The sequence below is a fragment of the Asterias amurensis genome, chromosome 18, assembly GCF_032118995.1.
Source record: "Asterias amurensis chromosome 18, ASM3211899v1".
Classification (NCBI taxonomy): domain Eukaryota; kingdom Metazoa; phylum Echinodermata; class Asteroidea; order Forcipulatida; family Asteriidae; genus Asterias; species Asterias amurensis.
Window position 1 is genome coordinate 15,057,997 of NC_092665.1, and position 26,201 is coordinate 15,084,197.

At 38.5% G+C, this 26,201-nt stretch overlaps 1 protein-coding gene across 8 annotated transcripts in view; it reads right to left on the minus strand.

Moving 5' to 3' along the window:
* LOC139951106 (kinesin-like protein KIF1A) overlaps positions 1-26,201 on the minus strand; it is an 80,071-nt gene that overhangs the window by 35,496 nt on the left and 18,374 nt on the right. For 6 of the 8 annotated variants that reach the window (XM_071949942.1, XM_071949939.1, XM_071949941.1 and 3 more), the window contains exons 3-15: positions 25,033-25,112; positions 9,267-9,346; positions 8,631-8,730; positions 7,437-7,681; positions 7,092-7,281; positions 6,812-6,877; positions 4,642-4,662; positions 3,702-3,862; positions 2,692-2,914; positions 2,115-2,194; positions 1,619-1,774; positions 942-1,117; positions 549-744 (exon numbers count right to left, since the gene is read on the minus strand). In XM_071949942.1, coding sequence (XP_071806043.1) covers positions 549-744; positions 942-1,117; positions 1,619-1,774; positions 2,115-2,194; positions 2,692-2,914; positions 3,702-3,862; positions 4,642-4,662; positions 6,812-6,877; positions 7,092-7,281; positions 7,437-7,681; positions 8,631-8,730; positions 9,267-9,346; positions 25,033-25,112 — 1,774 coding nt within the window. The remainder of the gene's footprint in view (positions 1-548; positions 745-941; positions 1,118-1,618; positions 1,775-2,114; positions 2,195-2,691; positions 2,915-3,701; positions 3,863-4,641; positions 4,663-6,811; positions 6,878-7,091; positions 7,282-7,436; positions 7,682-8,630; positions 8,731-9,266; positions 9,347-25,032; positions 25,113-26,201) is intronic. The other 2 variants (XM_071949940.1, XM_071949944.1) reach the window with 1 other exon arrangement.

Genomic DNA, 26,201 nt, shown 5'->3' on the forward strand with positions numbered 1-26,201 from the left:
AATTTGCTTAAGCACGAAAATAGCTCGCTTATTTTACACATGTTACTGGCCAAAATGTCCTGCCATATACATTGCTTATGACTAGTATTAAGCTGTTGTTTACTTAGCATTACAATTGAGTGGAGTCTTGGCCGGTAATCTGATTTTACTAAGCAATGAAATTTTTGCTTAAGCAAAATTTTTGCTTAAGCAGCTCTACGAAATTGGGCCCTGGCCATGATTTACATGGACACCACCGAGGTCATGACCTCTATTGCCCTGGTCCTGGCCTTGGTGCCCCTTCTAAAACATTCCCACAGACTTTCAGGTTTTCAAGTGGCAGTGCCGTTTGGAAAATGAAAATGACCTTGCCCTTTCAAAGATGAACTTCCAGGCCTGCAAGACGTTTAGAAAGAGGACTTTAAGATTTGTGATGGATGGGTAGGGATGTGAAAGAAGAATGGGTGTAATTGGAGGGGAGGTGGGGGTAGGGGGGAGGGGAGGGGTTGAAGGTGGGGCAGGGAGGGGTTGGAGGAGGGTAGGGCAGAGTAGGGAGACAACCTGTATACCTTCTCTCCATCTCATCCTTGATGTCGATGCCTTGTTTCTGGAGCAGCTCATTCTGGGCAAACGACCAGTCCACCGCGCTCTCCTTCTCCGGAGCGTTGGTTGTCTCGATCTGCGAAGTCTTCTCACGCTCCTGCCGTGCCTGCTCCGGATGGTTGAAGCGGAATACGTGGTACTTGCCGAGTATGACACGACAACCTACGGGCAAAGAAAACATAGTTCAACTTTTGTTAATGCTTAAAATTGACAGCAATTTTCGGCAAAACCTCAAAAAATGCTACCACCCTTAGTAATAAAATTACCACAGGTTAGATTGATTAAATATATTGATATTTATTAAGACGGTAACAATGTTTCAAAAACCAAAGGTAAACTTTCCCTTTAAAAGCTCTTACCTGAGCGGAGCAGCAGCGGATTTGAGACTTTCTTCCCGTTGACGTAGCACATGCTGCCCTCAAACGGGACAATCTTTACTTGCGACTCCTCGTTGGTGAACAAGCAGTGCTCCTCCTGTATGTGAGACCCTCTGAGTTGCATGTCTTGAGTTATGTTTGCATCCGAGCGACCAACCCTGTGAGAGGCAAGATATTTTCAAGCTTTGTAAACAAAATTGACTAAAAGTTTTATGCAAAGGTTGTTTTTCCAATCTTAACAGTTCACGTTAAGAAAACCTGCTACAAGTTAACAATTAGTTTTAGCAGTTGTCTGCTTTTCTGCTCAGCCTTAATAAACTGCTTAACAAGACTCACCCTGCTTAGCAAGACTCACGCCAAGCAGTTGTCTGCTTTTCTGCTTAGCCTCAATAAACTGCTTAGCAAGGCTCACGCCAAGCAGTTGTCTGCTTTTCTGCTCAGCCTTAATAAACTGCTTAACAAGACTCACCCTGCTTAGCAAGACTCACGCCAAGCAGTTGTCTGCTTTTCTGCTTAGCCTCAATAAACTGCTTAGCAAGACTCACGCCAAGCAGTTGTCTGCTTTTCTGCTTAGCCTCAATAAACTGCTTAGCAAGGCTCACGCCAAGCAGTTGTCTGCTTTTCTGCTTAGCGTTAATAAACTGCTTAGCAAGACTCACCTTGTGCAACCGCCCTTGATGTAGTACAGTAGGCATTCTGACATGAGTGGGTCTTCATTAAGATTGACAAGATGCGGCGTCTTCTTGGGTGAGAAAACGCCCACTGTGTTGCCGTCCTCTCTAATGGCCACGCCCATCTCGGCTAACATCTCCTCTCTTTGAGAATAACAATGGGAGGAAAAACATTATGGATTGAATTTACCAACCTCACATCGGTTGACATGTTTATACGCAATTCGTTTTTACAAACTCATGGCGGATGTTTGCTAACAACCTGAACAACTTCAGGGCACATCTACATAAATTTCAAGAAGCACCAAGGTAGTGACCATAGAGCTTGGAGGTATTTCCGCCATCGCATCCAATTTCAAGGGGCACGAAGGCAATGACTAAAGAGCATGGAGGTAATTTCCGCCATCATGTACGTTAAATATCAGGTCTGGAACCCTGATTCTTTTGACAATGCAATATGAATCACGGTGGAATAGCACCTCACCTCTGTAGCCGGATAGACTCTGTCTTCTTCAGTTTCTCCTCCCATGTTTCGTTCAACTCAGCAATCAGCTTTTCTGATTCCTACCAAAAAATTAAATTTGAAAACAGAACTCATATTATTAAATGCTCATAACATGTGAAAATTTGTTCAAAACACTTCTTGAAAGACAAGAAAAAAAGAAGAAAAAAAAGAAAAAAAGAAAAAAAGAAAAAGGTTATTTATTTGATCATTCAGTCAATAGAGCTCAGAAAAGACCCACAAGGGGATATTAACACCAAACTGGCAACAGCCAATCTCTCTCATACAAACATTGGTTTAACGTCTATGATTATGAATTGCACAAATCAAGAAATTGTGATTCAGAAGACAAGACCACAATACTTATTATAGTCATTGTAAAATCAGCAGTTAGCTTAGTTTTTGAACCCACAACCTTGTGATTGCAAGTCCTGCAGTCTAACCACTGGACCACTGTGACACAAGTTGGACGGACACAAATCTACTTGTTAATCCCATTTAAAAAAAAAAAAAAAAAAATTGTTTGGAAGGTTCTACACTTTTTGTTTCAAACTCTGACCTTTAACCTATCCAGAGCATCCTCCTTCATCGGCGGCGCTGAGATGATGCGTTGAACAACGCCCTCAGTGTTGGAAGAGTGCAAGGCATTCATCTCGATCCCCTCGGCGATCAGCAGCTCTCGTAGTCGTTGTACCTCCTCTTTAAGTTCTCGTATGAGTTTGGCATTGGGGTCTTCGTTGACGATGGCCTTGCAGACGATATTCTTGGCCCTGTCTGCATATCTTTGTTTGTGAAAAAAAAAAGGCGGGAAAACAAGTTGTTAATACAAAAATCTTATTATGTTGTTATTCAAATAATAAACCACAAGGGAAATTGACTGGGTACATTATAAAATGATTTGGTGTTGAACAAAGAAAAATTGACTAGAGCAGGACTAGAACCTGTGACCTCCAGATTAACGTGCCGCACTCTACCAACTGAGCTATCTAGCCCCTATGTTGGCAGTCTCCCTATTTTGTCAATATCTTTGTTAAGGGGTACCAGTCAGAGGCCAGTCAACCTGTAACTGCCGAAGGCTGCAGCAGAGGGATCACCTCACTTTCAGTATCAAGTAATAACCCACAAAGGAAACTAACTTGAGGAATATTAAACATTATTGGGTTGAACAAAGACAAAATTTACCAGAGCATGAATTGAACCTGCAATAAATTTGCCGGCACTCTACCAACTGAGCTAGCCCAAAATGTTGGCAATATCTTTATTCGGGGTGCCACTTAGAAGCCATACAACTGTTAACTGCTGGGATCACACTCAGATTTCCGAAGGAACCTGGGCCCATTTCACATGATTTTCAGGATGAGCAAACATCAGCTGAATACCAGTAACAAGCAATATGCAACAAATGGAAATTTTGTTGGTAATCCTGTTTTTCTCAAGGAAGAAATTTCATGCTAAAGCAAATTATTGTGCTTAGCAGCTCTATGAAATTGGGCCCTGTGAAGCAGGCCAGCAGAGGGACCAGTGAGCTTGGGTGTGATAGGTTAGGGTTTAACCCAAGTTAGTTTCTACCTGAGTGTACTCAGTGTCTCATCATAGTTGATATCGGCTGGGCTGAGTGCAGCGATCATCGCCGTCTTTGAGTTTCCTCCGAGGTTTTCTCTGAGTAGCCAAGTAAGTACAGAGTCTCGGTAAGGAATGAAATCCGTCTTCTTCTTCTTCTTGTTGCTCGCCTAGGGAGCAGAGAGAAACAATAGATTTATTTATAGGACAGTTTTATGTATAGGATTTAAACATAGGATTCAAACTGCCCCTAGCTACCGGGCAATCTCGGTGGTTTAGTTGGTAAGACACTGCTCTAGAATTGCCCATGCTATTCTAGAGCAGCTGTCTAAACACTAGACTACTGAGATTGCCCGGTAGCTAGGGGCAGTTCGAATTAAGTTTTAGCAGCGGGTACCGCAATAATTTATTTACAAAGTTTTGTCACAATAGCTGATGACAGAATAAAAAAACTTCATGACAACAGACTGATTAGCATTAGCAATGAAACAAAAACCTCAAAAACAAAAACCTCAAAGACACAAAACCATTGCACTACACAACTAAAAGCAAAAAACACCAAAAGGCACATTGGTGAGGCTACATGTAACTCAAATAAAAACCTATATCTTTGGAGTATTTTTATAACTGTGGAGTATTTTTAAACAGAGTTCAGTTGAAATTAAGGACAAAGGTGGGAATGGTGAAGCAGGGTAACTTTACCTAGTCCTAAAAATCTCTACAATATATGCGCTGTCCAATAGACTGACGAAACCACATAGTCAACTATGTCCCTTTACGAAACAAAGGCTTCGGCTTTGCATTATTACACACTCGGGGCTTTAGACGAGAGAACGGAACCTGAAGCCGAATCCAAAGCCGCAGCCGTGGTTTCGAAAAGGGCCTATGTTAGTTACAACAAAATCACACCGTTACGTCCACACTGACTGCTTCTACCACAGATTCTTACCTGGGAAAACTGCATTTGAGACTGTGTTAAAGGAAGCAGGAAGAATGTTAAAAGATATCAGGAAAATGTTAACGGGAAGACTGGAAACTTAGCATGGTGGAGATACAATCTAGTAAGGATTGAGGTAACAACATGTACATGAGTAGGATTTGAAACTTTGCATGGTGGAGATACAATCTAGTAAGGTTTGCAGTAACGCCATGTACATGAGTAGGATTTGAAACTTTGCATGGTGGAGATACAATCTAGTAAGGATTGAGGTAACAACATGTACATGAGTAGGATTTGAAACTTTGCATGGTGGAGATACAATCTAGTAAGGTTTGCAGTAAAACCATGTACATGAGTAGGATTTGAAACTTTGCATGGTGGAGATACAATCTAGTAAGGTTTACAGTAACACCATGTACATGAGTAGGATTTGAAACTTTGCATGGTGGAGATACAATCTAGTAAGGCTTGCAGTAACGCCATGTACATGAGTAGGATTTGAAACTTTGCATGGTGGAGATACAATCTAGTAAGGTTTACAGTAACACCATGTACATGAGTAGGATTTGAAACTTTGCATGGTGGAGATACAATCTAGTAAGGTTTGCAGTAACACCATGTACATGAGTAGGATTTGAAACTTTGCATGGTGGAGATACAATCTAGTAAGGTTTACAGTAACACCATGTACATGAGTAGGATTTGAAACTTTGCATGGTGGAGATACAATCTAGTAAGGTTTGCAGTAAAACCATGTACATGAGTAGGATTTGAAACTTTGCATGGTGGAGATACAATCTAGTAAGGTTTGCAGTAACATCATGTACATGAGTAGGATTTGAAACTTTGCATGGTGGAGATACAATCTAGTAAGGTTTGCAGTAACACCATGTACATGAGTAGGATTTGAAACTTTGCATGGTGGAGAAATCTTTAAGAAGATGCTAGAAGTTCAGACCAAAGGAAGAGGAAGAGACAGAGGGGAAGATTAAGACAGGAATAAGAGACAATGATCTTCTACTGCTTGTTTTTTTTTTTTTTTTTTTTTAGGGGGGGGGGGTATTTATACGCGTTAGTTTTACATTTAAGACACATTTTCATATGCACCACGGCCCAATTTCATAGAGGTGCTTAAGCAAAAGATATTACTTCAAACATTTTCTGCTTAGCAAAAATAAGCAGGGAACCAGTCACAAACTACACATATAACATGGTATTTTGGCTGGTAACCCTTCTTCAGTAAGCAAAATTGTTTTGTGCTTAGCGAATTTGTGTGCTTAAGCAGCTGTATGAAACTGGGCCCTGCCGGCAAAGAGAATAAATCTCATTACGCAGGAGAAGGTTACTATCCGACAACCACAAAATCATTTACATTTTTGTGTGACCGGCACAAAATAATTTGCCAATAAATAAAATTTCCTCTGCGGTTGATTTGTCTGCTTTTGTGACATTGAGACGTGAAACCCTAAGCTGTGTTCTATGGTACCCTTATCCGCTAATGGCCCGAGGGTATATATAGATCGCTATGATGATAACCATCATCCAGTAAGTGGCAATTTGATGGACTCTATGACTCGCCGCCGAATTCCATGCCAATAAAATAAAATAAAAGAGAGGGACTATTATGACTAATAAGCTGAGTGAGTTATCGTTTGCTGGATATGTCTTCATATTTCAGTAGTGTAGTAAGTGGCGTGTAATACGAGCCAACCACAGTATTGGATCATTATGCGGTTGCCGTGGTTACGAATAATGTGATTTCAAAACCTTGGGTCTGATTTGATAGGATAGCTAAGAGCACAAAATGTGCTCAGTGAGACCAGGCTACCAGTGTAAATTTCATGTGATGTATATGTAAACTGGCTGTCTGTTTGTGCTTGTTGGGGGGCTTGACACTGCTCTAGAATTGCAAGGGCCGTGGGTTCGAATCCCACCCGAGTAATATGCCTGTGATATTTTTTCACAGGACTCAGGAAAGTCCTGAGTATACAGTGCTAACACACATTGGTGTATGGGTAAAATACCAAAATAGTAAAATTATCAATGTTTTGCTAAAATATTCAACATATTTTTTAAGGTACATGTATCGCTGCATGTTTTAGGATAGATAGAAGGCTCAATAACAAGGTCAACTATTTAATCAGATTATTTTTACTTGAAAAGGGTGTTTCATTCTTACCACTTCAGCCAATGCTGAGATGACCTTCCCGAGTGTTGTCAGTGACTTGTTGATATTCGCTCCTTCCTGTTTTCAAAAACATAAAACGGTTTTAGTAAAAAAAATTAATTTCAACTACTTTTCAGAAAAAGACAAATTTTATATTTTTGTATAGAAAAATATGAAAGAAGAAAAAGCAAAAAGCTATTTTTTAATTCCTTAGTTTTAATAATATCTCAAGAAAAGTCACAAAACGCTTACAGGGCACGAGTTTATGAGGAATGAAATGACCTTGACTGACCTTTAACCTGACCCCTTTGGCCCCCGTAGAGTCCGCCCGCTCGCTGCCGGCCAGGTCCACTAGACTGATCTTGCTGACTTTCTCGGTGAAGAGGTTCGTCTCGACGTCGTGTCTCTTCTGCGTGAAGACGATGGTGAACACGGCGTGTGATCGACTACTAGTCTCGTTCATGTTGGTGGATGCCACCGTTCTATATCGAAAACAAATATAAAGTTTAAAGTGGAAAGAACTCAGGGGAGCTGAAGGTAGGAATTGATATTCATGTTAAAACAGAAATGATTCTGCTGCTTAATTCCATTTAAATTTTTTGAACCAAGTTCCCCACAGTTCTCTTCCGCAACAAACCTTGCTTTGTTTCCTTCGTCCATCAAGTCCGATATATCGCTGAAGGACATGACGGCCAGCTTGGAGAGGTCCTCCACGTAGGGTCCAAGGAGTGGATGTTCCCTGACCCTCAAGTTCTTGTTGGTCTTTGGGTTGAGGAGGTCTCGGACACGCTCGCAGTAGATCTCCATATAGCTGACCTCTACGGAGTATTGCATATTCTTGTCGGCACTGCCACTGATTTTTTCAAATAGCTCCTTGCACAGCTACAGGTATTTAAAAAAAAAAAAAAATTATATTCACTAAAATAATTTATCCCTTATCGTGGGAAAAGTATTATTACGAAACCAGACACCTCCCTCGAAAACAGGCCCAAATTTCATGGACCTGTGCTAAATTTGCATTGGTTTCCTAAAACTGCTGTTGCATATATTGTGGCGTGTCATGGTCGATCAGCAGAGTGTGGGTTCGAATCCCGGTCGTGACTACGTAAAATTGGGGAAGTAGTGCTTTCTGCTCTACCGGCCAGGCTTCGTAGGGACGATACCCAAGCCTACATCCTTGTGGACTATAAATGGGGTAACCCTGTTTCAGCCCTAGCAAACGGCCTCTGGAAAAAAATCATTGTAGCCCACACCTTGAAGTGGGCTTCAGGCCTTGTGTGTCTGGTGACTTGCTTTAAAAAAAAAATTTTTATTTTAAATAATAAAAAAATATTGGAGCTCCTGGAAAAATGGGTTTTATTTACCAAGAGCGGTCATCAAAGCATTTGTTTAGCGAAACATTCATTTGTTGATTTTTTGGGGGTATCATTATGAGTATGAACCTGCCATTAATGAATGACCCGATAGTTCTGAGCAGACGATGTATGTATTTTTTTCTTTCATTTTTGCCCCTTCTGGTGAGTGACCATGGGCATTTTGTGAGTGAATGAATCCCATGAAACCCAATCATCCACCGATAGCATCCTATGTGTGCATGAGAGAAGGATTAAGGATTTGTCATCAGGGGGCAGTTTCATAGAAATCCTTAAAAGTAGTAGGGTCGTAGATTGGTAAGGCGCAATTCAGAAATGCCAACATTTAAAATATTTTTATTGTGGGAGGGTGGGTGAAAAGACTGAAAATCGAAATTAATTCTGGTAGCATATAATTTTGTCGGGCTAAAATTCAAATCAAAACTGTCCACAAAAAAATTATTGACGGTAAAACTTACCAAGGGGATGATTCCTTCTTGAGATGTTTCTTGTTTTCCCATCATGGTATAGGACTTCCCGGACCCTGTTTGCCCATATGCAAATATGCAAACATTGTACCTAGGAAAGAAAGGAACACAATGCAATTAAAAAAGCTTCAAAGACTCTTGCTTGCACAATGAGAATTTTTGAGAATTGAGTGAAACAATTAGTTTTGATATTGCGGGTGCAAAACTTAATGTTCGAAAAAACAGTTAAATCGTTTAAATTTTTCTCACTTTTTGTGTGTGACTGCGATGACCGATTGAGATTAAATTGAGGTTTGTTAACTAATGCACATGTTGGATCTTTTTTTTCAGAACCACCAGAAATAATAACAGGGAGATAATTACATCTCATCACTGATATCTTAAGTCTCTAGATTTCAAATTTAAGTTACTGAAATCGACTTTTGAAAATCTGTATCACAGAAGGGCTGTCAACGCCCATGTAAAGCCTGGTTCATACTGATTCGGGTCAGTTGACTCCTACAAAACATTTGCTGCGAAAACAGGGCTGAATTTGTATCACAATCAAATTCGCAGGAAATATGAACCAGGCTTTATTTAGGACATTTAAGATTTTTATCAAAAGAAAAAGGAACAAAGAGCAAGTACCCCTCAAAGGCATGTGCGAGCATTTCTTGACCCAAGTCATCGTAGACCCTTTTCTGAGATGCGTATTGTGGATCATCCGGCTGTGAATTGAACAAAATTATAATAATGATACATTTCATTAGAAAAGATAGGATTTGAAACCAAGACCTTTCTTCACTGTAGTGCAGAAATAAAAAAATAAAAAATGTTTTTAAATATATATTGTTTGTGCAAGTCCACCCCTTGAACTTGCATATTGAATTGTTTTTTTTTTGTTTTTTTTTTGTTTTTTTTGGAAACAAGCCACTGTTGCTCTGGGTCTACAACATAAAAATGGGGGGGGGGGTTCAGGTTGGCTCAGTAGTGTCTTGCTATCCCCGACTTTTACCTGTGGACCCCTTACCCATAAAAATCCTGGCTTTCTAAAGAAAAATTTGAAAAAATCATACTTTGATGCACTGTACTTCAAAACCTGAATCATATCATTCTTAATTCAAGAAGGTCCGATTTGGATCGAAAGCTAAGGCCATCTACCCTACATGTACTCATTCTTTATTCCCAATGTAATAATAACACTACTCAATTCAACTACTATTAGACAACGCATGAAGAGGAGTCAATTCTACTGTAAGAGCTCGGACATACATGCCTATATAGGACTTTGATATTATTATCATGTTGGACTACATGTAGGCCCCCTATGCATTTGCAAAGGACCCTTCGAGACTGCCTCACGGCCAGAAGATTTTTAATGCATGCCATTCCAGCTCTACATGGTGCTTGATTCTACACACGTAGTCATTGAGCACCGGTTGTTACCGAGCACCAGTCAGTCGCTGAGAACCATGGAAGAAGATATAACCTCCATGGTATGTCATTGACAAGAATCAAATACATACAGAAAGGCCATTCGTTTCTATACACTACGGTATCATGCAGCTATGAATAGGGACAAATTACATATTGTTGGCTGCTAATTGATCCAGTGTTCCGCCGGTCGCTAGCCGAGCTGAAATATTTCCGCAATCAAAATAATAACGACGGGGGCTCAGGTATACAAAAAAATCTCACAACCAAAAGAAAAAAAAATCAAATTATTCATTCAACACAATAGACAGACGGCGCCAGCTTAATTTGATCAACATTGCACGGAGCAAAGACGCGCACAAAATGGCAGGTGACTTAGCGTGGGCACTTTTTACCTGACGACGGTGCGAGCCCACTAAGACCGTGAATTATGAGGCATCGTAATGCAACCTTGGTGTAAGCTTAAGAGGATGACAATTAACTAGCGCAGTCATCAAGCCGTCAATTTTCTCCCGAGGGTCGGAAATGATAAAAAAGTATTTGTAGCAAATAATTTTTTGAGAACTTGAATAAGGAAAAGAAGGCTTTGGAATAGCGACATGTTGGAGACAACCAACTTCTATTCTTGACATTAGAGATACATCTTTACATGATATTCTTGAATTAAAGGTGTTTCCATAAGTTACAAATTAATTCTGGATTGGACAAAGACAAATTGACTAAATGGAGATTTGGACCTATCACCCCCGGATCAACCTTCCTGCAACCTACCAACTGTGATATCTAGCACTCAGTTAGAATAGTGCCAACATGTTTATCGACTTCTAATTCATAATCGCTTCAAATTTTCCCAAAGCGCGACCACCTTTTGAGAGGAAATTTTCACTGATTAAATTTATTGTATATTTATATTAGATTGAAACAACTCAACTGTTCCAAAAATCCAAAGATATTCTTTCCCTCTAACCTACAGGACATTTTTAAAAGTCCTCTAAATAATTCACGGAGATAAAAAAATCTATAAGATTGAATATTTAGATACCCGTACATAATGAGTCATGGTATTTATCTTGAGTCATCATTATGTACACGTAGATGCCACAAACCAGAAATCAGTAATACATTAGTAGTTTCAATCATTGTCTACATAGCACTCACTGCAGACTGTCGTTATACAAACATCATCCTTCAAGACAACGTATACCTTTGGTTTTTGGAATCATTCGGTTGGTTTAATCCTAGATCTAATTGTAATAATAAGAATATCGAAGTCTTATAGTTTTTTTAAGATATCGCGAGCAGTGCACCTGGAGCGAAGCTGACTAGGGTGCAGATTTTTTGAGCAAGCGCCATGAGCGCCTGCAATGGCGGATACCGGCGCTATACAAGACTTTGATTATTATTATTATATAGCGTACAAATCTACCAAACAAGGTACTCAAAGCGCTGAGTATACAAACTTTCAGAAAGATAGGTTATTGCAGTGTGATGGATTCCGAGACCCAATTATTAAGCACCTTATAAGGGTTTACAAGGTGCTACGGCGCATACAGCAGCCACAGCCAGGAACACCAGGGCGAACCCCTTCTCTTTTCGATAAGTACACTGGGTTCTTTTACATGCAATACACAATATATGGGACCAAGTGCAAATTTCATTAAAAGGCGGTTGTGTTTGTGAGACATCGCCAAAAATCCAGAGGGTACATGTATTGTCCTTGCAGGATGGTAACTGGAATACACAGTCCGAACGCTTCTCAGATTCAAATTTTGGGGCTTAAAAATTGACATCTTTTTACACCTCATTACTTCGAAGTGAAAGGTTTCTCAAAATGCTTTATACTTTAAAACACACTGTAAGCTTCTAACCTAAGGTTTTTATTGCCTTTAATTTTAAGAGTGATTACCAGACATATACCTCTCCTTTAAAAACAATATCATGACTACGACGGAGAAAATAAATCCTCTAAAAAGCAAATACTTTGTCAAAAATATTGTTGACAAATTAAGACACGCCAAAATAAAAATTCACACTTTTGTCTCCATACATGCGCAATTCACATGAATTCAAATACAGTGGGTGAGTAATTCTATAGTGTAATAAACACAAAGTACACCAACGCAAGTTCAATATCAGCGACTCTTTTGTCAGCTAATTAGCAATTCCGCCCGTTAGTTTAGCAGCATCTCAAGCAATTTGCAACTGGCCGATCATTTCTGAAATTTGATCCATCATGACTCAGTGGTCGTTCATTATGATGTTGCTAAACATCTCCTATAATTATCATATCTCTGTCTGCGACAGGTCTCCATGGGACAAAACTCTGCGATGATACATCGTTTATTGTACATTGTGAAAATGTGTTTGTTACGAGTCTCGCGCAGCGCCAACAAATTATAGTGTCTGTGAGAATTCGTTTGGGTATGCGGAAATCAAATTATAAATGTAGTTCTAAATGTGCATATGAAAATCATCCGCCGCTCAGAAACAAAACTCTGCAATGATACATTGTTCATTGAATATTGTGAAAATGTGTTTGTTACTAACTTATCGCGCAGCGCCAAAAATCGTAGTGTCTGTGGGAATTCATTTGAGTATGAGGACTTCAAATTATAAATGTACATGTAGCTCTTAATGTGCATTATGAACATCATCCACTGTTCAAAAATGTATACGAGATTTCTTAGTAGGTGCCTGAAGAAAAATGTAATCTTAGAATTCCTTCTTATGTGAAAACCTCAGAAAAAAATGTTTTGCAGGCCTGGGTTCCCCCTTATTCTAGACCCAGCACCTTCCAGATGTTACAATAATAATGATAAATGTAGATCCTTTTTTTAAAACCTTCTTATGTGAAAGGTCTAGAAAAGTGTCTTGCAGGCCCGAGTTCCCCCCTTATTATACACCAAGAACCCCCCAGACGTTACAACTCCTGGGAGGTTTACAGACTTTGTAAATCACTCTAAAAAAAAAATACAGGTTTGGATACAATGTGGACTACATGTATTCAATATTTTCTCCCTTTGGTGATTGCGAAAAAAATTCAGAGACTAAAGGAGGTTTTGAGAAAATCTTGAAACCAGGAAAAAATCCTGAGGAAGCGCACGCCTGCTTTTATCCATCTAAGCTTTCTCTGCACTCCAGATCTGGTACCGGCCTCTGACAGTAGCTTAATGCAGTATATTATTATGCGGTATGTATATATCCACCCTGCTCGTGTGTCCAGATTAAGTCACTCCCCAGTTAGGGAACCAGCCACTGCGCATATTTGTTAGTAATAAAATGCGATGCAGTAGAGAGCGTTGTGAGATATTCCCCTGGGGGTAAAGCTCTTGAGTGTGTGTGTGCATTTTGTACAGTCTTACTTCATTATAGAATCTAGGGCCAGAACGGCACTCTGGCAAAAAAGGGATTCACGTTGTCGTCGGTAAGGTTTGCCACAGCAGTGTTGCTTGTCAAAACAAGACAAATTATTTTAAATATTAAAATGTTAGGCTTTCTGCTTGTTCTGACTCGTACACTCTTGGTTTGCTGAGATGTAAAAAAAAAGATCCATTCCAATTATTTTTTCCACATACTGCTGCATCTCTTTGGAACTCATTGTTTCCCCAGGCCTGTATACTTTGTTATTTGTTTATCTTTCTTTCTTTGCATTGTTCTTGTTTTATTTATTGTTCAGCGCTTTGGTCTGTGTTAAAGGCGCTATTTAAATACCTATATTAGTATTATTATTATTATTGTATTATAATTGAAAAGGCAAGGGCACCAAGGCATTTTTATTCTTGGTAAAGGGCACCCTATGTGGAAAATGTAAATTTCTTCTGGAACATTTCAAGGGCACCAAGGCAATGACCAGGAGTGGCATTGCCTCCGTGAAGTACCAGGCCTGTTTCCCTCCATCCTAAAAACAAGACTGTTTTAAGAGGAATATCAATTCCTACCTTTATTTTTATTTAAATGTTTTCTGCTTGTAGCCCCTTACTAATGCTTCTCAGATTCAAATTATTTTAGGACAAAAATTATTCTCCTTTTTCAGAAGTACATGTCTTTGAAGTAAAATGTTTTAAAAAAAATGCTCTATACTATCGAAAGCTGTTGTAGGCTTCTAACCAAAAGTTCTTAATTCCATTTATTTTAAAAGTGAATAGCGAACATACACCTTCCATTTAAGGGCTGAAAATGACGACGACGAAGAAGATAATCTCGAAGTGTCGGCTAGCCAAGTACCATGTAATCATTTATTAATGGTCTGTGTGTTCGGTTACCAACCACCATCCATCTCTCCACATCCATTTTCTTCAAAATGTGTCACGGGTATTATTCCGAGAAAAACCGTGCTGATATACTCTGATTATTTCGAGTGTCCGTCTACGCGAAGACGCCATCATTTATGTATGAGTCAATTTCGATCAGCGGCCTGGTTTGAATTTGCAAGAACGCATTACACAATCATGTTCAGAGGATCCGAGCAATCATCGCCTTTAAAGGAACATTACAGAATTGTTAAGAAAAAATCTCATCTGAGATCACGGACTTACATAAAACTTATAATGGTCTAAAATGATGAAAGTAGAAAACATCCCTTGAAATATTTCTGTCTGAAATGTCATATTTGATGAGAAATAAATGAAACTAATTTCCCATTTGGAGTTTATTGCTCAGTGAGCATTTTTTTCTTTGTCTTCTTTTTTAAATCGATGTCATGCAAAATGTGTAATCAGTTTTCCACTATTTTCTTGTGACCCAGATGGCCGATCGATGTCAAACTTCTACAGGTTTTTCAGTTTATGAATACATGTATGGTGGATTACATAAAGTGCTTACACTGCCAGCAACTGTTTTGTTAGCAAAAACAAATTCTGTAATGTTCCTTTAAAGTATGCCATTACGCAAATGGGTCAACAGAGTTAAAACACATGTGTTTTGAATAATTAATTGCTGTAACTAGTCGTTTGACCGGACAACATTTTTCTCATTGACTGCCATAAAATGTTTTTTCTAATGAGCAGAGTTAACACACTGCGAGAAAGAGTGAATTAATTGCTATTCTCTAGTTTTGGTGTAAACAAACAATGCAACAAACTAGTGGAAATGTCATCCAATTTGGTGGTCAAAAACATGAAAACCTGAATTGAGGTTATGTAAAACAAGAATGAGTGATTTTGAAAAACGCAGAATTCGCGCAACCTTATATTCACTTCTGTAAAGCCCAGATTTTGGTGTGTTTTTTATAATCACAAAACCTGTATCTTTTCTTTAAAAAAAATCTGTCAAAATATTTGAACAAATAACAGTCTCTAAAAAGTACCCTATTTAGAACGGTTCCATATGTTAACTGTCACATTACTCTAGAAAGGTTAGCCTACGTACATGTACAGTATTGTCTAACCCATACCCTTTACCAAATCACGAGCTTTTTCTTTTGTTTACAGTGCCAGTATTTTATCCCGAGTCTCTGTTTGAACTTTAGCATTAAGACATTTGTCAATCTCTCGATGTCTTGGAGGGGTTTGGTTCATTGAAGACGTCAGCCATTGGGTCTTGGAGAAGAAATACAGGTTCATGGTGCACAGTATTGTGCAATGTACATTTCATATCATTTATTGTTGTTGTGAAACCAATGACTCTCAGCAAAGCAAACTTAAAGCAGTGGACACTATTGATACTTACTCAAAATAATTATTAGCATAAAACCTTACTTGTTAACGAGTAATGGAGAGCTGTTGATAGTATAAAACATTGTGATAAACAGCGCCCTCTGAAGTAGCGTATTTTTCGAGAAAGAAGTAATTTTCCACGAATTTGATTTCAAGACCTCAGATTTAGAATTTGAGGTCTCGCAATCAAGCATCTGAAAGCACACAACTTCGTGTGACAATGGGTGTTTTTTATTTCATTATTATCTCGCAACTTCGACGACCGATTGAGCTCAAATTTTCACAGGTTTGTTATTATTTTCATGCATATGTCGAGATACACCAGGTGAGAAGACTGATCTTTGACAATTACCAATAGTGTCCACTGTCTTTAAGCACTGTACATCCTAGCCAAAAACCCCATTGAAGACAAGAAGACAAAGAGAAAACGCAAGAAAAACACTTTCAGTTTCAGTCACACAATTTTCTACTTAGCAGAAATGAGCAGGATACCAGTCAGAAATTGTACTTGTGTCATGGCAGTTTGGCTGGTAACCTTGTTCTGGTAAGCATTATTTTGTTATGCTTAGCTACTCTTTGTGCTTTAGCAGCTCTTTGAAATTGGGGCATGGTAGTTTGGCTTTCAACCTTAATCTGGTTAGCACAATTTTGTTATGCTTAGCTACTTTTTGTGCTTATAGCAGCTCTTTGAAATTGGGGCATGGTAGTTTGGCTTTCAACCTTAATCTGGTAAGCATAATTTTTTTATGTTAAGCTATTTTTTGTGCTTAAATGAAAGAGGGCCCTCGTTGCCACACTTTGACTTCCTTATTGTAAACTGTTTACATGGATCAATTACCTTGAGAAACCAAACACTTTTAACGATCAATCTAATAGTATTATTACCGTATTAAAAATAACTCTATTGAAAGTGGCGCTTTGTCTCGCACTGACACTAGAAGTGACACTCGGAAAAAAAAAAATAAAAAAAAATTGCTTGTTGTTTTCAGTTTCTGCTCTAAAAAAAAAAAAAAATCCATTCACGCATTATATTTATTGAAATTCCACTAAAACAATTGTTTTTTTTTTTAAATGACTGTTGTCACTTTCTGCTCCAGAAAAAAAAGGGATACATATTTTCTGTTTTCCAAGTTTCCCCAGCACAGCACCCCCTGACAAAGTACAAGAAAAGTGTCTTAAACCCCTCGTTTGATCCCAATAAATCCCCCCCACGCTGATTTCATCTAATAAAAAAAACAATTCAGTTATACAATGTTTTCCATTTCTCATCAGAGCTCTAGAAAGTGAAAGAGTAGTTTGGTAATTCCCTTGATCCGTCAACTTCAAGATACACTTATACAACGAAATGTCCAGCTTGGCAAATCTGAGCTGGACTCATGCCAGAAAGAAATCCTCAAATCCTGCTAAAAAGTTCACTTGTTCAAGCAGGCATTGAATTTCGTTCCTGAAGGGACACAAAGACAGTTCTCTGGTAAGGGGCATTTCTATGAGGAACATTTTAACTTGTACTGGATCTGTGCAAAGGGCACCACAGCAAAAGCACAGGGCACCATGAGAATTGCTGTGGACGTCATGGAATATTTTGAGGCCTAGCAATTGGTTTTTGGAACTGTTTGGTTACTTTATACACGCGTAGATATATAACTAACATATATATGAAAATTTCATTTCAAAAGATGATAGACAGCTGCTTTTGGTTCTTACAACCAAATTTAAGAACAATGTTCTTAAAATAGTGCATGGTTTTTCACTATTCTCTCCTGACTCAATAAATTTACACAGGTTTGTTATTTCATGTAAAATTATGGTTAATAACACAAAACATTAACACTTTCTGCAACTGTTTTGTCATCTCTACTAATACCTTAAAGGAACACGTTGCCTTGGATCGGTCGAGTTGGTCTTTGAAAAACGTTTGTAACCGTTTTTTATATAATGCATATGGTTGGAAAGATGTTTTAAAAGTAGCATACAATGATCCACACAAGTTTGCCTCGAAATTGCGTGGTTTTCCTTCTACTGTGCAAACTATCACCGTCGGCCATTTATGGGAGTCAAAATTTTGACCCCCATAAATGGCCGACGTGTTAGTCGACGAGGTAAAAGGAAAACCACGCAATTTCGAGGCATGTTTGTGTGGATCATTGTATTCTACTTTTACAACATCTTTCTACCCATATGCATTTTATAAAAAACGGTTACAAACGTTTTTCAAAGACCAACTCGACCGATCCAAGGCAACGTGTTCCTTTAAAAACAGTGAGAGAGCAAAACTGAACACTGTCCAGCTTTTCAAATGCCTGACTGAGACCGAGACAACTCAACCTGGTCATCCATCTTCATTACGATAGTCTTCATAACCGAGGTGGGGTTCATTTTAGAAATGCACGCGCCATTTGAGTCGAGATAGAAGCATCCCGCCCCTTGGTTGGCACACCTGCTTCGTGTAACTAATAGGACACAGTGAAGTGGTGTGGTCACATGATCATAATGATGATCTGTGGTGAACATAATATATATGCTACTTAAAGGTAGGACAAATTGCAGGCCAAGTAAGTCGACTTGGAAAATAAAAATCAACACCAAGCACACAGGCAATATGATTCTGATGTAATTTACAAAGTAATTTTCTTTAACTCATCAAGTGTTGTCCTCATTGCTCGTCTAAATTTTATCGATTTCATTACGATTACGCTCTCCTGAAAAAAACCACAAGGCTCATCAAAATTGAGTTATAAACACATTTGTACTTTCAACCGGTTGCCATGACCTGCAGAGAGACTGTATTCTATCAAGCAGAAAGATTGTCAGGCCGAGTACCGGGCAGAGCAGTGTCTTTTCTCCATGACGCTCCTCGCTACATCGTAGTGATTATATTAAATTATTCTAGATTAAAGGGATTTATAAAATCATCAGTACACTAGACTTTAAAGGGATAGTGCACCTTTGGTTAGTTTAATACTCCAACAAATTAATGACCCCAAAAACCTACTTATAGTAAAGAGCACTGAGGAGCTGTTGATATTATACAAATTTGTCCAAATGAAAGTTGATACAAATTTTTTCAAATGAAAGCCTTTGGAGTAATGGTTCAGAGAAAAGGTAATTTTCACTCCCAAATATTTGAATCTGAGAAAGGCTTCAGCCCTGAAGCCTTTCTCAGGCATCTGAAAGCTCACAATTCTAGGCAACAAGGGTGTTTTTTCTTTCATCAATTTCTTGCAACTTTCATGACCAATTGAGCCCTAATTTTTACAGATTTGATATTTAGTATGCATATGTTGGGACACACCAAGTGAGAATACTGGTCTTTGCAATTAACAAAAGTACACCCTGCCATTAATTTCATCTTAAAAGGAAGAGTCAGAAAGGATTTGCTTGGCACTTTTCTGACGAAAAGGCAAATTTATGATGGGTAAGATTACTCCTCCATTTATAGATTTTTATAGTCCATTCCTTAACCAAGAGAGGTTTGTGTAGGGTCTTTTTCAATCTGCTTGGCACTTGTCTGACAAAAAGGCAAATTTATGGGTAAGATTACACCTCCATTTAAACATTTTTATAGTCCATTTCTTAACCAAGAGATGTTTGTGTTAACTCCAGAGTATTGATTAGATCTGAAAAGAACCGGTGGTTAATGACTCAACGTTTCGATCAGTATGCTCTGAGCATCTTCAGTAGAATGCTCTGATCGACTTCAGGATAATATCAAGTCCATTTCTTGATAACTAGAGGGCCAAGTTTTTCATCAAACAAAAACACAGACAAAAACCTCCCCTTTGAAGGAACACGTTGCCTTGGATCGGACGAGTTGGTCTATTAAAAGCGTTTGAAACCGTTTGTTATGAAATGCATATGGTTAGAAAGATGTTTAAAAAGTAGAATATATGATCCACGGTTTTCTTTTTACGTCGCGGCATATTTGTGTGGATCATTGTATTCTACTTTTACAATATCTTTCTAACCATAATACATTTTACAACAAACGGTTACAGAGCGCTTTTCAAAGACCAACTCGACCGATCCAAGGCAACGTGTTCCTTTAAAGTCTTTAAGATTTAGGGAGAATTTTGTCAAGACCACTTTCTCCCAAAGGACGTACTGTATATCAAAGACAAAAGAAGCCTTACATGTGTTTGATAAGCTAAGTGAGGAGAGAGGGGGGGGGGCGCCTTGATGCATGATTTGTAACGTGGCTCCATGCTTAAATCAAAAGTACATCACCCTTGACGTGTGAAATTTACAAGTGAACTAGAAATAATCTGAACAGGAAATATGCAGCTTAGTATCATGTAGCGGCAATGTATATATTTTATAAACAAAAACATACATTGTTTTGAATGACACTTTGTTGAGTATGGTGTTACATCAACAAAGCATTTATGATTTATTCATACATGGTTCGAGTATTTTTTGTTATTATTATTGTTTTATTTTTTAATCGACCATCATCTTTTTCATTGTCAATGTTTTGTTATGAATAATTTATGTTCAGCACATACATACATGTGTCATCTATTTTGATGACACTTTATATTTTTGCAAAATATACATGTTTTTTTTTTTATTATCAGAATAAATAAAAACCTCACATTTTGTTGCACTTTAACAAAACATATCTACAATCATAGATGTGTTTTGTTTTGTTTCAAGCTCGCCGGAAAAGCCTTTTTTTTTTCAATTTTGTTTTGTGTCTCCATCACAAACCTACGTAATGGTTGCTGACACTCAAATCAAATAATTCCAGAGGTAAACTTTGCACACAAATACAAAACAAAAACATGCTGAAAACGTAAACAACCAAACACACAAAGAAAAAATGTGCATCTCTTTCTGTATCCCCACAAGGAAAAATTTGCTGATCGTGCAAAGAAATTTAGTTACAAGTACGTGACGCAGGCAAAATTCAAGCGATTCTCGGAAGCAAGCAAGTCATCATTTTTCACAAACGGCGCACAACACTCAGTCGCCCCCAGGTCATCTATTGATTTTGTTTTCCTCCCAGCGTATCCTTCAAAAAACAACCAGTTCCTTTCCTCCATTGCAGCCCGTTGGAAAAGACGTCTGCAAATCAGCACCTCTCTTGTTTTTCTTGAAAGGGCCGGGGTTGGGGGGGGGAGGGGTAGTACGAGTCGGAGACAGTGAGAGATGCTTATTATAGTACGGTTGATATATTCATTCGTACATAAAGCTCTCTGCATAATCAGTGGGAAGCTGATATACTGTCTTCAAGACAAATTTCTTCTTCTGAAGACGAGTTGAAGAAAGCTCTCTGCATTTATATTGGGAATATAAAGCTCGGTCTTAAAGACAATTTCTTCTCTTGTTTTTCAGAAGAAGAAAAAGAAGAAGAAATATCTCTGCATTGTCACTGGGAAGATGACACACTGACTTTTTCTTCTTTTGAGTTTTACAAGATGATGAAAAAAAAAAAAAAAAAAAAAAAAAAAACGACAAGGGATGGGTTTTCTTTGAAGTTTACTATACACATGAAACTGTAAGAGTTTTCATACATTATTGCACACAAGTATTGAGTAATTTATGCAAGCAGCCAACCAAAACAAATAACAAAACTACTGAGTGATTGCCCAAAGATCTTTGATTTTACAAACAAAGCAAACTATTCTTAAAAGTGTCTTTGACATTTTCCCTCTCAAGAGATGCGGAATTTTGTGACATCCTCTTCTCTTGAAATATCAATGACCGGCATAACTGAAAATCAAACCTAAATTTATTCATTCAGCCATTAATCAAAAACAACTCCATATCTTGTTACACGTACAGGTCGTCAACCACCACGCATTTTGTCAAAATTTTTTTTTTTTCTTTTTTTTCCCCGCCAGCAACCTGATGATTAATTTTGTTTGAGTCACTTTGCAGACTTTACGCAGCGAGACAAAGTCTGATTAAATTGTGTTTGTTTACTGTGGCTGCGACTAGTTTGAAAATTGACGTCTTAGGCACGTTGGGCGGAATCTGACGGGGGAGGCTTCTGGATTCTATCAAACAAACTCCGGACGATTTTAAAGGGCACTGGGAGGCACTTAAAGTGATGCTTATGTTTTCTTGTCATCTACATGAGATTGAACTACAATCCTGGCCAAAACGCTTGGGCCACCAATTCCTAACGTTATATAAAACCATTCCCAGTCCACTTCCCACTAACAATAAACATTGTCTCCACCCCCCCTCTCAATGTTGACTGTAATGCAGAAGACCGGCAATTGGAACCAACATTGAAAGGGGGCAGGGGGCCCAACGAGATATGGCCAGGATTGTAGGCCCTTGTTGCCACCCAAGAAAATACATGGGACACTTGCTAAGTCAATTCACCTAAATGTAATTTACAAACTGTTCCCATAGCAACCGTATTTCCCAACTAGAAATGCCTTTTTTTTTCATTGGTAAAAATAGTCTAGAACATCACAAGGAATAAATATTCCTCGGCCTGCATCTTCGGGTCAAATCCAAGATGAGACACTTGTGGAATATTCACGGGCCATTTGATGATAAACGGTTTGCATTTCAATCCCTCAGTTATACTCAATCCCAATCGCCATCACAGAACTGACCTCAACCGGTCTCTGCCCTCCGGCCGTTTTTCCAAATGCATCTCTCATATCTTTATTCATTACATTACAGAGTGTAACTTATGCGTCCGTCCGGGGACATGCCGCCGCGCACAGTTGTGAGGAACGTAATGATGTAAATACCGCCGAGGTTTAAATGTGGACCAGGGACGGTCAATTTTTGTCTGCTTAAAAATTCTCTCCTTCATTAAAATGTAACGACAAGCAGATTGAATGCTTGACATTATCTCAAGAAGACTCTGACGGTAAAAGAAGACTTGGAATTTGATGGGATCTTCTTCAAATATAAAGTGAAATCCTACTTGTTTAACCATGGAGTGTTTTTTTAAATATTTGTTGTTGCCCCGGGCTTCTGAATTTGATTTTGAGATGGTTTGAAGTCTTGAAAAATTGAAAAATTCAACAAAAAGACAAGTTCAACTTCAGTTTAAATGGCAGTGTAAGACCTTGTTGACACTCTTATCCCTAATATTCAAGACTGACATTCAACAAAAATTCACGGCAAATTTAACCAAATTCCAACCCCAACCCCCTTTCTTACCAAAATATTTATTTTTGCTATCCTGCTTTGACTGACATCTGATTGAGAAAAAAAAATCCCCAAACAAATTTTGTTTGAATAAGACAGGGCAAGGAAATCCATCTCTTAAAGATGCAAATCAATATTTGAAGTAACGTCGGCACTTGCCTTACTTAGCCAAGCCCCTCGTGCTTATGTCATGATGACTACCGTCACCGCTTCGTGTCGGTTGGGCTTGGCATTTCAAGCAAGAATTAAAGGCACATTACAGAATTGGTAAGAAAAAGCTCGTCTAAGATCACAGATTTACATCAAATTTACACGGTCTAATGATGATGATAATAGAAAATATCCCTTGAAATATTTCTGTCTGAAATGTCAAACTAATTTCTCGTTTGGAGTTTATCGCTCAGTGAACATTTTATTCATTTTTTTTTGCATCGATCTCATGCAAAACGTGTAATCAGTTTTATTGACAGGTTTTGAACGCCCTAATCAAGCAAACATCAACGCCCCTTCATCATGAAACGACTTTCTTGGGCAGTTGCAATAAATTTGACCATTGATTCCTTGAAGGGTCCTCAAGATGTTCCCACGTACTTCCCCGAGAACCGACGCTCTGGAAAACAAGAAGCACTTGAACCACAACCATCTCAACAAAGTATTGTTATTAAAATAACATCAAGTGGGGATAAAATAATGAGGAATTATTCGCCCCTCAAATCATCTTCTCTTACAAAGCAGGATTTTAGTCTGGGAAGATGAGGGTTTGGGGTTTGTGGGGGCGTGGCGGTCGAAAGTAATTGGTATGCTCAATGGTGGCATTTCCTGATGCTAGTTTGTAGCTCACACAGTAGGCCGAGAGAGCAAGGCTTTAAAAAGGGTTTTACAATTTGTTAGCTGGGCAAAGTTTTTATTGAATTTTTTTTTAAATGAATTGACTTAACAAAATAAAATCTGGGGCAATAGTTATCATTTTCTTCCTATCAACGAAAAAAGAACTACAAAATGACAGACAAAAACATTATTGCCCCACAAATGTAGGTGCAGAATATAGTTGCAGGGTACCAGTCACAATCAACATAGATTTGCATGTTACGTTGGGTGGTAACCTGATTCTTCTCTAAGCAAGTTATCTAGGATGCTTTTTAGCTTTGTGACAGTAGTAAACATTTCACCCTTGGCTGGTAACCCGGCTGGTAACCCAATTCTTTCCTAGGCGAGTTATCTGTGCTTTATAGATCTGTGACAGTAGCAAACATTTCAACCCGGGCGGGAGTGCATCTAATTCAATCATCCCCATGGAAATAAATACACCCCCATCACAAACAAAAAAACCTCTCTTCAAATAAATTTCTTGTTTCTAGTCTGGGTTTACGCGTCATCAGTCCCACTACGGTAGCCGGCCACTCTCACCCCGTCACTTAGAAACCTGGCCACCTAGTAAGTGGAGTGCGCATCTCCCCATAGCCGGGTAATTCATTGACAGTTTAATGATGTGTTGCCATGGCAACTTAGGGGGGGGGTGGTGGAGGCAAAAGCGTATTTTTTAAGAGGTACATGTAGCTGGGTTAATGGAAATGGACATGTAAATGGCTAAGGGTCTGTGGACGTTCTATTAGGATGAATTAGGGGTAGTAGTCGGCAGATTCCAAAACACCAAAAAGGGTCAATAAAAATGAACTTTCCGGGGTATAAACACGCCTGGAATGTGAATAATAAAAATGCAGCAAATTCTTGCCGCGGTGAGATTAAGAAATCAGATGTTTAGATTTTTTTTTTCATTTCTGTTTTTTTTGGGGGGGGTAAAATGTGTGACACTTAATGAAAAAAAATAAAATGTGCCAAGGAAATTTAACTACCGGTAATCAGTAATTATTACATCGAGGATACAGAATAAGATTTTTGCTTTAACCCTACAGATGTGTGATAGGCACACTAAGCGCGGCGCTTTCTCAAGTCCTTTGGACAACATTGAATAGCATTGTGGTTGTTGAATATGATTGAGATTTTACCGTACATCATAAACCAATGTGTGATCAGCACTAAATATCCAGTGCTTCCAAGATCCAAGATCCTGTGGGAAAAGGGTATTTGGTGCTCTTCCACCAAGTATTCTGTGACTTTACCAAGGAACTTTTGTATCTTACCTCTTTTGTGTTCTTGAAATCGCTTACAACCAAAACAAAATAGTTATGAAGATGGGTAATACTTACCGTCGTGGTTGACCAATAAGAATGGTCGAAGTTGAAACTCTTTGGTTGTTCCTTGCCTCCTGCTTTGGGATTTGCAATTGCTGAAGAGAGAAGGCAAACAAAGAAATACTAATGAGAAGAGGAAGAAAAATAACTAGACATTAAAAATATGCGTTTATTGCATCACAAACATGGGGGTTTTAGGCATTAACACAATAATCTATTAAAGACACTGGACACTATTGGTAATTGTCAAAGACCAGTCTTCTCACTCGGTGTATCTCAACATATGCATAAGATAACAAACCTGTGAAAATTTGAGCTTGATTGGTTGTCGAAGTTCCAAGATAATAATGAAAGAAAAAAACACCCTTGTCACATAAAGTTGTGTGCTTTCAGATGCTTGATTTCAAGACCTCAAATTCTAAATCTGAGGTCTCGAAATCAAATTCGTGGAAAGTTACTTCTTTCTCGGAAACTACGTTACTTCAGAGGGAGCCGTTTCTCACAATGTTTTATACCACCAACCTCTCCCCATTACTCGTTACCAAGTAAGGTTTCATGCTAATAATTATTTTGAGTAATTACCAATAGTGTCCACTGCATTTAAGAAACGATGATGTCACACAGTTATGTACCATCTTGTTGGACTTTGTTAGATCGAGGAGGGAACTAGGTAAATAACCTCTAGAGAGTTGTAATAAATGTCAAATTATTTGGCCTACTTATAAGGACAGCATTTTCCCTTAACATTTGTTCTCATAGAGCCTCATATAAAATTTAGATGCTGTACTCATTTCAGGATTGAATTCTCAGCACCCACCGACACCGCTTTTCCCAAAAATAAAGCCACGGTCGGACTGCATTGAGCACACCACAGAAACATCAGGGTTCTAATTTCATAGAGCTAACAAAAAAGTGCTTAGCATGAAATTTCTTCCTTGATAAAAAACAGGATTACCTACCAAATTTCCACATGATTTTTAGGAAACAACAGCTGAATACCAGTAACAAGCAATACGCAACAAATGGGAATTAGGTTGGTAATCCTGTTTTTACCAGTGAAGAAATTTCATGCCAAGCCAATTTTTTGTGCTAACAGTTCTATGAAATTGGGCCCAGCAGAGCGCGCTCAAATGAAAATCTATGTGAGGATCTTCAGACATGAGCTAGGTTGACATGTGACAACA